At 35.7% G+C, this 12,855-nt stretch overlaps 1 protein-coding gene across 2 annotated transcripts in view; it reads right to left on the bottom strand.

The window, feature by feature from the left end:
• Positions 1 to 1,087: 1,087 nt before the first annotated feature.
• LOC110094157 (peroxisomal nicotinamide adenine dinucleotide carrier) overlaps positions 1,088 to 12,855 on the bottom strand; it is a 23,249-nt gene continuing 11,481 nt past the window's right edge. For both annotated transcript variants that reach the window (XM_020819322.2, XM_028695578.1), the window contains 4 exons: positions 2,929 to 3,036; positions 2,653 to 2,721; positions 2,448 to 2,502; positions 1,088 to 1,597 (listed from right to left, as the gene is read on the bottom strand). In XM_020819322.2, coding sequence (XP_020674981.1) covers positions 1,392 to 1,597; positions 2,448 to 2,502; positions 2,653 to 2,721; positions 2,929 to 3,036 — 438 coding nt within the window. In that variant the 3' untranslated portion in view covers positions 1,088 to 1,391. The remainder of the gene's footprint in view (positions 1,598 to 2,447; positions 2,503 to 2,652; positions 2,722 to 2,928; positions 3,037 to 12,855) is intronic.

Genomic DNA, 12,855 nt, shown 5'->3' with positions numbered 1-12,855 from the left:
TATCTCAAGTCTATAGTATAACTCCTACCTAAATATTATAATTTAAATCTTAAACTATCAATCTCTTTAGCATTCTCTTCAAGCCATTTAAGTTCCCTAATGTATAGAATATTTATTCTCTTATGAATCATGATATTTATTAATTATATTAATTTATCTGTAATAAAACCTATATTCCAAATTTCTATCATAATTCTATATTCATGGACTAACTTCTTTGCCCACATATCCGTGATGTGGGACCCAAACGCCAGTACAACAGTGTGCATGGTTTCCAAGCAATACTCAAATAATTATTTATTCATTTTATTATGTTCAAAATCAACTCATATTCGACTAGAAATCAAATAAGCAGATTATGAACACAATAAATTTGCTAAAGCTCCAATCATTTACACCTCTATTCTTAACATAAAACCAAAACCAATTCTTCAAAATCAATATTTTTTTATAAAATATGTTTAAATACTCCCCCATAATTTAAGCATATGACTCAAATTTGATTCATCTATAATTAATACAATCATTTTGTATGTATCAAATGAACTTAATTAGGAACCATTGAACCTAAATGATTAGTAAATGAATAATAAACAAAATATTTAGCTATTTGTCCACTGAAAACTTGAAAACTTGCCCTACTAATTTTTAGTTGGAAAGAAATATCAAAGTTTGCAATAATGTATATGCTGCCAAATCAAGCTTGAAACTTGGTGAGTTTAAGGAATTGTTTGGGTCAACTTTCTTAATGTTTTTTAAAACAGTTTTTTAGTTCAAAATTTTTTAATTCAAAAAAAAAATTATTCTAAAAACCTGCTTTAAAAAATAACAAAAAATTTGTCTTAACCAAAATCATAATCAAGAGCGGAGCAAATTTTCTCTCCTTAGCAGAAAAATCTAGTTTTCAAGTCTGATCAAAATTTAACATTAGATTTTGTTATGAAAACTTGTAATCTTTCAAAGTTTTTTTTTTTCTTTATGAACTGACACAATAAATGCAGCTAAATTAGGGTTTTACTGAAGATAAGAAATATAATTATATTTCATTAATAGCCTCCAAAACATGAAAAGCTGAGCTGCCCAAAAATACATTTAATCTCTACGCTACACTTTTTTGCCATTCTTTTTCTATAAAACTAGAAGTATCCATATGAAGTTGTTACAGATCGATTACATGCCTGACTTGGCTAAGTTGATGAGACTTGCAACTTGGATAATTTCCAATTGTTTTATATGAATATTGAAGACAGTGATGATAACAATTATTGTTTTTCAAGTATAAAACATTGATAAATAGGCTGAAAAGTAAGCTTTCAGGAATGGCAAGAAGTGGAAACTATTATATGCTTCTAAGGATAGTAAAATCAGGAAGGGAAAAGAATTAGAACCAGTTATGGCCGAGATGGTTCCAATCTTGAACTATTTTTACGTGTGAGATCACGGGTCAACAGCAATCTAGCCATCTTCACTAGTTCCTCCTTGATCATGAAGAGGACTGCAGCAGCAAAAACACTTTGGACAATCTTTGTACCCATTCCTTTGTAAAATTGAAAGAGACCTTCGTATCTGATCATCTTGGTTATCGCATCCCAAGTACCTGATACAAGAAAGAAACCCAAACTTCATGAGGTTTAACGAGGAAATCAAAATTTATCGATGCTAACAAATATCAGTAAGGCAGCCCTATTTTGTATTATTATAAGGAAAACAAAACAACAACAACAACAATAACAAGTTCAGCTATGTGAATCTTTTTTCTCCATTGTGTCATGTTAAAAGTTAAATTCTCGTTTAACTCTAATAAAGAAAGATCTTTTCTAATTTTTTCTAACAAAGTCTTTTTAGGTCCACCTCTACCTTTCTTAACATAAGTCAACTCTAAAACCTCTACTTTCCTAATCGGGTCATCGGAAGGCCGTCGTTTTATGTGACCAAACCATCTAAGACAACTCTCTCTAATCTTATATTCTACTGGAGCTACTCCAACATTTTCATATATATGCTTATTTCGTATCCTATCTCTAAGGGTAAAGCCACTCATCCACCTGGGCATCATCATCTCTGCAACACTTAAGGAAAACAAAAGAAGAACCAAAAAAAAAAAGAAGGCCACAGAGAATTGTTGAGACTAGGAAAGGCGTATAGTTTGCTCCATTATGATATGGAGTAAAGTGACTCGAAACAAGTCATGAAAATCTCTACCTAAACCTTACAGTGACAGCAGCTTCGTGCATATTTACACTGTTTTTTACATAATAGCGCAGATGACACAATGGAGATGCTCCTTACAATACCAGATGAATCTTTTAAATTCTGCCAATCAACACAATCTAAGTGAATAGTAAGAATAAAGGGGAAAAAAAAACTATAACCAATCAACAAAATACGTATAAACTACCAATAGTTCCCCTAAAATAAAAAGATAAATAAAAATAAGAATATCTGACCTCGGTAGCGATGCCTCTTATCTATATGAAGACCTTGCTTTGCTTGAAGCCTTGACTGCACGAAGATGAAGCATAAAGAATATCAGGCTATACAAACAACAACATAATAAAATTATAACAGTAATAACATAAGTTTGGACACAGAATAGATGGAGCGAAGCATCTAAAACCGTCTTCAGATGGATGGCAGCATAGAACAACATACCTTGACAACAAGAAGGGGATATGTTGCCACGGTGGCTCCAAGCTTGGCAACAGCTCCAAAAAGGAATATCTAATAGTTTAGCAGCACAATACAATGGCATATATATAAGCTTGTATAACGGGAAAATTTTAAAATTAACACCTTAAGGATCAAAATTGAAAATACAATTAAGTTTCAAATATAGTTTATCATTCAGTAAAAATAAATGACAATTTACACATACTCTATATTTTTCCAGCAAATCCTCGGTAAACAAGATGATATCTAGAAATCTACCTCAATTGCAGTTAACCCTTCAGCACCTTTCATGTTGGAGGCACGATTTTTCTTTAGTTTCTTCAACATGGATTCATACAACATGAACTGAATTGCAGGATTGCAGACCTGTAGCCACAATAATGGAAACAATTACCTTATCTAATTTTCAGATAAGGTTGAAGATGCTGATGAATTAAAACATGGGATAACTTGCACTTCAGAAGTGCACCATAGATTTATACCTCTTAAGTAAAAAAAACTGTACATTGCAGTCCCTTCAATTAACTTGCTGAATGGTACATGGTCATGGATGATAAATAGAACGCAGGAAGAGCAAAGAAAAGCCAATCTACATGCTTTGCAATGCTACTTTATACTGTTTGTTTCAATGTTTAGATTGCTATCGTCAGTATTTCTGAATATGGTTTCAATATCTACTTTAATATATTCTAACGGAATAAACAAATTGCAGATGCAGTGAAGCACCACCTTTTTCCTTATGCAAAATTAGTAATCCCTATGTCTAGGTTCCTGAACAAACATATTTGTACACAAATTACCTGCCCTCCTTGGAGGTTCTACTTATTATATAGAAAAAAAAACATACATACAAAGTTGTGCTTGCTTGCTCAGCTGTCTTAATTTATATTCTTAATTTATGAATATTCCTAATCTCCGATGCCAGTGTCTCTGTCTTTGTGCAGATCCCATGTAGATCCCCTTCACATGTCGTAACCTTCGCCTGGTCATGATCGTGCCAGCTTCAAGATCAAGATAGCATCAAAGTCAAAACCTCATAGAGGATTTGCTTTTGGGCCTACTTACGCGCAGTCGCTAGTGCTGCCACACACGCCTAACACATGATCTCTTTTTCTCCCTGTGGGCTCCGAAAATTCGGCCCCGGCCTCTGCCCGTTTTTCTTTTTATTCGGCGAGGGAGTTTTAACTGATAAGTTCTGAGGTAAATTTTGGAAGGCAAATGGGTTTGTAGATAAAACACTACCCAGAGATTTCGCCCTCATTTTGTAAGGACTTTCTCCCAAGATTTGCAGCTCTCACTAATTGAAGGCTTTGATTTAGCATCGTCTTGGTTCAACAAACTGCGATTCATCTTAGTTTCCTATTCGATAATCCTATAAGTATTCATGAGGATTGCATGAAGATCCCGTGAGGATATTATCTCTCATGATAATTCTGTCACTTTCAATCTTGACAAAGGTTGACCCAACATGTCAAACTCTCATCATATTTGAATTTTCTTGAGAATACCTCATTCAAGCGTCAAATGGCCAATCCATACTTATGCTTAATATTGTTGACTCTACTAGAATCCAAAAAAAAATCATCATCCAATTTAATTAAAAAAAACTATGCCCTGACAAAATTCTTGCACAAACAGCGGCCCATACAGATTTTCTGCGCAAAATCCTACCAAATCTCGCAGTTCTACAATCTGACGCCATCTCTTCAGTCTTCACATTCGCCTCGATCACACCTCCGCTCACGTTGATAAAACGAAGACGAGCAGGGCTTCATTCATTTTTTTCTCCCACGGCTGCGATCCTTTTTCTCGCTCGTTTCCTCATGCCAAAGCCTTACCGACTAAAAAAAAGACAACAAAAACAATCAACAAGCTTACGTTCCAATTCAAGATGTATTTGAGCTTGCAGTTTTTTAAAGTCAGTCATCTATTCATCGAATTCCAGAGAATAACTTCCCAACAATAGAATGGGTTTCGCTTCAAACAAGTTCTACTGATCCAATATAGAATGAACTACTCATAATACAAAGACAACAATATTTATGTGCTGAGAAACATGAAAATAAGAAGTGTTTACTTCAATCAGAGTTTGAACAGGAAGAAGAGAAGATCCGAAGGAAGTATGACATTGTAATGCAGGATACTGAGGAGCATTTTCATGCTGAAAAGATGGAGATTTTGTAAAGACTTCGAAAATTTATTTTGCATAAAGTTGATAATCTTATCATTAATGAAGGAGAACCAACTGATGATCTTGTTCAAGATGTCGTGGATATCCGTACCACCCAAACAAGACATGGAGTGCACATTTTTTGGTTAAATGGCGTGGACGTACTTTGTTCGATTGTTCGTGGATTGGGGCTATGGAGTTGCAACATCGTCGTCCTGATATCTACCAGCGTCTTACTGAGGCATTCTCATCAGAAGATTAGATTCTTCCACCAAGGGAGAATTGATGCAGTCAAGACTAGCTATTTTATGTTTTCTTTATTTTTCACATGTGTTTCTAGCTCTCCTTCTTTTGTGTTTGTTTGTTTCTAGCTGTTAGGCCCTCGACTTCCTGTTGGCCTTCGGTTTTCCTACTGGCTCACTATTTTACTGCTGGATTTTGGTTTCCCTGCTAGCTCAGATTCCCTGTTGTCCTAAATTCCTTGCTGTTGGTTGCTCGTCTTTTGCTCCTCGTTGATTCCTATAAATGTTGTTTTGAATTTCCTTCATGATGGCTATTTTGGATGTATTTTTGTAGTTGTTTTAGTGGCACATTTAATTGAGTATTTAATGTCTTTTCCCCTTCCTCTCCAATATAAAATGGCTGATTTCCTTTGTAAAAGAGAGATTTGTGTGAACTTTTGGAATGTGAAACCTGCGGATTTTTAATTTGCAAGCTATGCTCTTCTACCTTCCCTCTACTAATTCGTCTTGGACTTTTATCTATTTCTTCTCTCAACAATTTTCATTCCACATGTATCATTCTTCCCGAAACTATTGAAAGTTGTAAGATGTTGTTGTGTCATATTTTATTGGAAGTTGTAAGCGGTGTTGTATCCAGTTTTATAGTAAATTATAAGGTGTTGTTATGTCCTGTTTAATGTGAGTTTGAAGTTGTGTTATTCTGTTTTTTGTGTTTTTTTAAGTTATTTTGAAAGGAAGTTTGTAATTTGCATTCCTAGAAGCAAGGTTATTTTTAGATTTCAATTTAGTATCATAGCCTTAGATTTCATCAGTTTTCTTGTTCTCTTCTCATTTTCCCTGTTGTATACTTGTTTTTCCTGCTAACTGCTTGAATTTCCTGTTGTTGTTTGGTTTTCCCATGTGGTTGTTTTGTCTTCCCATGGTGGCTATTTGGTTTTCCCATATAGCTGCTCAGTTTTCCTATTGTTTTCTTGGTTTCCCTCCACAGCCAATCTGTTGATGAAAAGTTATGGATTACTTGGTTTGGTTTGTTAGGTTGAATGGGAATGCTTCCCTGATGTTCCAAATGCTTTCTTTCTGATGACAGATCTTCCTCTTGAATTGAAACTTTGGCACGTTGATCATTTTGACTATCCTTTAAAAAAAAAAAAAAGAGAGAAAGGAATACTCACAAGACAACCTAAAGCTCTAATACCAAATTGATGAAATCTAAGGCCTAGATACCAAATTGATGCAACTTAAAGTTCCTAAATCTTTTAGGAAAACACTAGGTACACAAATAATCACTTCCTTTCAATAACACATAAACAAACACAATAATAAAACAGGACAAAACACTACTTATAATAGAACGAATAGCACACATACTACTCACAAACACAACTTAGAAAATAACAACACCTTACAACTTACAAGGAACAACACTGATTTCGACTTGTTAAAAAAAAACAACATAACTTACAACTTGTAATAAAAATCTGGACACAACACAACTTATGACTAATCAAAGTTTCGAGAAGAAAGATAGATGGATTGGGAACCCTGGAGAGAATAATAGATAGAAGTTAGAGATGAAATATAAAAAAGAAGGTAGAAGGGGATAGCTTGCAAGCTATAACAAACCCGCATATTTCACATTCCAAATATTCATCACATCTCTCACTTTCACAAAGAAAATAATACACTTTATATTGGAGATGAAGGGGGAAAATGCATTAAATGCTCAATTAAATGTGCCACCAAAACAACCACTAAATACACCCAACACAACCACAATGAAAGGAAGTCAAAACATCATGCATAGGAATCAGCAATGAGCAAAAGATGAGTATCCAACAACAAGTAAACCGAGACAACAGGGAATCCAAGCCAGCAGGAAATCTGAAGGGCCAGCATAAGGGAAACCAAAATCCAACAAGAAAAAAGTGAGCCAGCAGGAAAAATCGAAGGGCCAACAGAAAACCGAGGGGGTAATAGCAAGAAACGAACATCCATAGGAGAAAGAGAGATAGAAACACAAGTGAAAAATAAAGAAAACATAAAATAACTAGCCTTGATTGCATTATAAGTGTTACAAGTCTCAAATGAACTTTCTATAGTAGTTAAGTAAGCTAAGAAATTTGCAGAATTGCTCGACATTTTTGGGTTCCAAAGAACCTTTGATAGCAAGAGTCTTGTTCATATTTGGGTTGACACCTTCTGCAATGATTAGATGTCCAAGATATTCTACTTATGGTAAGGCGAACAAGCATTTCAACCATTTGAGCTGAAGCTAATTAGTTTAAAGGCAGCTCAAAGTGGTTCTCAAGTGATGATAGCAATCTAGCATTATGTGTGTGTAGATTAGAATGTCATCAACAAAAAAATTTATGAAACCAAAGTGTTTGTCCAACATCTCATCCATTTGGGAAAAGGGAATTAATGAGGAATTGTAGCTTAATTTAATGTGTGATAGTCTATGAGAAATCTCAGCGTGAAATAGATTGATAATGGATGATACTTAGTCAAATGATGTTGTAAGCCAACATTTCATAGACCATTATTCAATTGCATATTTTTTGGAAATGAGGGAAACAATATGGGTGTACATTGGTGGTATTATGCTCATTTTAGGAGAAATATAGTGGTCATCAAGTCATCGCAATGGAAGTTGAGTTAATTGTTGGAAGAGTTTGTTAAATTCAACCAAAATGGGTTGTTGTATTAGGGTAGGTATTTGATTTTTCACATAGATAATAGGATCATACAAAGATGTGATGATTGTAAGATGAAAATAGGATGCAAAAGTGCCTGTGTTTGCAAGATTTTTTTTTTATTTTTCATAGTGAATACTCTCCATAGGTGTTGTCTGATGTCCTCGAAGTTAAAGAATTTTATCATTCCACTCAAAATGAATCGATACTATGGTATAGTTGGTGATAACATGGTCAAGAAGCTAAAGCCATTGGATATCCAAGACAATTTAGGTGTCCTATGGCTATATTGCAGGACAAAGAGGTCTATGTGAAATGTATGGTCTTAGAGTGATAAGGGGAGGGAAGAAAAAGGACGCTCTCTCACAAGAAGAACACAAGTGTGGAAAACAATTTTTCATATCAATTAATTAACCCTCCTATTACAATAGCTAAAGGCCATATATATAGGCCACAACATGAGAAAATAAAAAATTACAAAATTGCCCCTTGGGCTACAACACTCAAATAAATTAACCTAAGGGTAAAACAGAAATAACATAAAATAGAAACTAAAATGCAGAAAATAATTCATTAATGACAACTTAAATTAGAGCCGTCGATTTACGACGCATCCTGTGATAGATGCGTCAGATCTTTTGGCCGATGTCCGCATCATAAAGTTAAATAAAGTTATAAATCAAATCGATCCACCATCAATGAGGACTTGATTTGTCATTTGGCTAATTCACTTAGTAGGGGAATGTTGCCTGATGAGAGCATGGAGACTGATTTCAAGCACTTCCAGTTGGTGGTCTTGTGAGTAAGCAAGTAAGTTGGTGTTAAGTTCTAGGTTGACTTCAACATCATCAGCATTATTGGCAACATCGTTGAGGAGCAATGAAAACATTTTGGTTTTATATACCAAACAGCAGTGGAATATTTTGTCACAATTGTAACAAAAACCTTTCTATCTCTTATCCATTGTTTGTGTTGCGATTACTTTTTTCTAGGAATGGGTGGTATTTTTGTTGAAATGGTAAGAGTTTTAGGTGGAGTATGGATGATCGATGATGGAGATTTGGTTGGAAGTGGGTACAGGAGCTTGTGATGTTTGAGTTGGAGTTGTTGAGTTTGCCTTTGATCTAATTATCAAGCTCAAATGCCTAATCTACTATGTCTAGTGGATGCAGCCAAACTACCTTGTGGATGTCTGTCTTGAATCCCCATTCAAAGTAGCTTATAAGAACAATTCATCAATGATAGTTACTTAACTATATAATTGTTCACATTAAATTTGATAGTCTACCACGGATGACGTTTAGACAAGTTTGAAGAGTGCACAATGTGAAAATTCAATGTAGGATGTTAAGCCTAAGTGAACTATCCCTAGGCACACCAATGCGAAAGCAATTATCATCCGATGTGGAAGCTAATACACTTATCAAAAGTAACAATAATGGTGATGATAGTTTAATCAACACAACAAAATATCAACTACAGATTTTGATAGGAAGTGGATGTAATTTCAGCAAAATCAAACGGAACAAAAAATTTAGGAAGAATACACCAAACTCTTTTTATTGCAAGATATATGAAAAAAAACAACAAGATATAATTGGATCTTCAATTGGAGAGGAAGATCCGGCTCTCCGAAATCCCTAGTCATCGGCTAGATCCCAGTCAACCTAAGTAAAACTAATTCCAGCAAAATCTCTTCCAGTTAACCTAAGCACTAGACTGAAAAAATGGAGGGACATAGGGTCCAACGATCTCTGCCTCGAGCATCTCCTTGACTAATATCTCAATCTCTTCGTTTTGAATTTGGGGATGATGATACAGACGAATACTAATAAGTGAGACTCCTTCCTTCAAGATGATAGCATGCTCGCATTGCCACGGAGGAGGCAACCCCTGAATTGGCTGGAACACCTCTCGATACTACTGTAGGGGTGGTTGAACTATGTCTGGCGCTTCTATCTTCTCACCATCTTTTTCTCCTTCCAAACTTTGCACCTCCACCAAAAATCCAAATCTCCTTGAAAGTGGCTCCAAATGTGGCATCTCCTCTTCTTCCCCCAATATTTCCACCTTATTTTCCCCTCTCCTTATAGGATTAGGGTTTTCCCAACTTATTTGCTCTGCGGTGGCTTCCCTCGCCTTCGACGGCACCATTTTGGTTTGGAACTCGATCATCTTCCTAATCATCTCCTTCATAATGACAAACTTTCCATCGATCTTCTCATGGATGACTAAAAATTGTTTTTCAAAATATGAAATATTTACAAAATCATATTTCAATTGTCTGAACTCCCCTTCCAACATTTCTACCTTTCTTCCCGCCATAGATATCCGAATCGTACTCTGATACCAATTTGATAGAAAGTAAATGCAATTCCAACGAAATCAAACAGCACAAAAAATTTAGGAAGAATACACAAAACACTTTTTATTGCATGATATATAAAAGAAAACAACAAGATACAGTTGGATCTTCAATTAAAGAGAAAGTACCGGCTCTCCCAAATCCCTAGTCAGCGGCTAGAGCCCTCACAACCTAAGAAATTCTAATTTCATCAAACTCCAAACATAATCCTGAAATAATTCTATTGTTAGCCTTAATTAGGCTCCCATAATTCCCTCTCAAATCAGCCCCCTTTTCCTAAATAATTCCCTCTCAAATTTGAATTCAAATTAGATTTATTTTCCTAATTAATTCCCTCCAAATTATAATTAAAACCTTCATAAATAATTCTCCTTTAATTCCTCCTCCTTTCCCCTAAATAATTCCCTCTTAAATTTTGAATTCAAATAAGATCTCTTGACATAAATAATTCATTCCTAATTGCAATTAAAACATTCCTAAACAATTCTCTTTTGATTAAAAACCTTCATAAATAGCTCTCTTGATTAGGAAATTTCCTAGTTCTCTATCAATCAAATCGGCCGGTCTATTAGATTTTATACATGCAATTTTTTCACATAAATAAATCGCATAAAAGTAAAAAGCAGAAAATAAAAATTTGAATGAGCATACCAAAATTTTATAGTGGTTCGATAAAACCATGACCTACGTCCACTCCCCGGAGTCCTCCTCTACATGTATTACACAAAACCTTTAATGACTCTCCTTTAGCCCCCATAGCTAGGCGGAGAAGCCCTTACAAAATCTCTTCCACCAACCCAATGCGGATGATGACCGTAATCTTTTCACTCTCCTAGTAAGGCGGAGAACTTGGAATCCTTTTCCACCCTTCTGGTGAAGGCAGAGAACCTGGAATCATTTTTCACCCTTTTGGTGAAGGAAAAAAACCTTGAATCCTTTTTCACCCTCCTGGTGAAAAAGGAGAATCTCGAATCACTTTCACCTTCCCGGTGCAATAGAGTAACCGGGTCCTTTGACACCAAAGAAGACTTCTTTCCAAAGCTTCCTCAAGAAAAACCTTGAAATATGAAGGAACTCAGGTGCAAGTTCGGTAGAGCAACCGTGTGGAATTCCCTCTCACACTCTCTTAAAACCCACAACGATCTTCACCCTCTCTCACAAACTCCAACATTTCTATCCCAAGCTCTAGGCTCTCTCTTCAAGCTTTCTTTAGAAGAAAATAATTCAATGAATGCCAAAAAGACTTTTACAAAATCTTATGAGAAAGCTTAAATAAAGGGCTTAAAAAAATCCTTAAAATTGAATTCTATCGTCATTAATCGTACTGTACGATCACATATCCTCCAGCACGACCACAGATCATCTAGTACGATTAGTTCAAATATCTTTGTTAGTACTGTACAAAGAGCGAGGCGCTGTACAATCAGTTCAAGTGTTTGTTCTGATCGTCTGATACGATATAATGCATCATTTAGTGCGATTAGTTCAATCGAATTAGATTATCGTCCCTTACAATTGGTGACAAATAAATATTATCCCATGCAAAGATCGAGTCGTATAGTATGATTGGTTCAATCGTACAATATGATCTGACTGAATGAATTAATCCAAATTTGAATCCTAATTACATGATTAATTTAGGCAATATTTGATTATATCGTACAGTACGATACCTATTGTACGGTTTGATTAGTACATATTTTGAATTTTAAAATATTGCCTAAATTATGATTGGCAGCTGAGATCTTAATTTCAACTAATCGTCCTGTACGAGCTTGATCATACAATATGATGAGTTCAAATAGTTTTAATTATGCTAATTAGTCATTTCAATGATTTTTTCGAATAGCTAATCGTACAGTACGCTTAGTTTAGAAAAATTTTGAAATTCTAATTTTCTCACTATCTCACTTCTTTCAATATGTGTGTGTCAGGCTAGCATACAACCTTACAGGCTAGCACACAACGAAGTTTAATTAAGCTCGATCAACCACGTTAGCCCCGTCGAATGCAATTCAATGCACTTTGGCGCCGAATTGAACGTAATTTTAACAAATCGATATGATTGACGCAAATTAATTGAATCGACTTGAATCGGGTCTGATTCGGGATCAATTTAGCTCAGGTAGTTCAAATTAACCCCAATTAAAATTTAATGACTTTCTAATCAACTTGAATACGCTTCCAAATCAAGTAATTGCATTTTACGGCTCTGATTGCCTTGAGATTCAAAACCTGTTGTTGGCCAGGGGGTTCATCCGTGTGAATCCCCAATTATGGAATGAAGGCAGGCTGTTTTTAGCGGAATCAAGTAGCAGCACGAGCGGAAGGCCCCCGTTTCAAGTATAAGGAAATTTGAAAAAGCATAAGCGAGTGGGGATTTCGGTTTTTGGGCATCTAGAACTGAGGGAAGAAGCTCCCGATCTCCTATCTCCTGGGCGGGCAGATCGTAAGAGGGGGGAGGGGTGGGGGGATTTTTTTTATTGGCCTCTCTCTAGTTCGCATACCCAGGCGGAATTCCTCTTCTCTGGTTCGGTTACTCTCCCGCAAGCAAAGGAGACCGAAGCTCCTCCTTCCCTTCGACTCCAACTCATGCAGGATGCCCAGACGGATAGCCTCCCTCTTCCGCTCCTCTTATTCGTACGCCCCAAGTCCAAAACCCCTTCACCTCTTCCTCTCTCGTACAGCCCGGACTTGCCTTAGCCGAGCTTGACG

This window comes from Dendrobium catenatum, unplaced genomic scaffold (assembly GCF_001605985.2).
Source record: "Dendrobium catenatum unplaced genomic scaffold, ASM160598v2 fragScaff_scaffold_71, whole genome shotgun sequence".
NCBI lineage: Eukaryota > Viridiplantae > Streptophyta > Magnoliopsida > Asparagales > Orchidaceae > Dendrobium > Dendrobium catenatum.
Note: the sequence above shows the minus strand (reverse complement) of the source record. Positions and strands in the feature narration are given on the sequence as shown.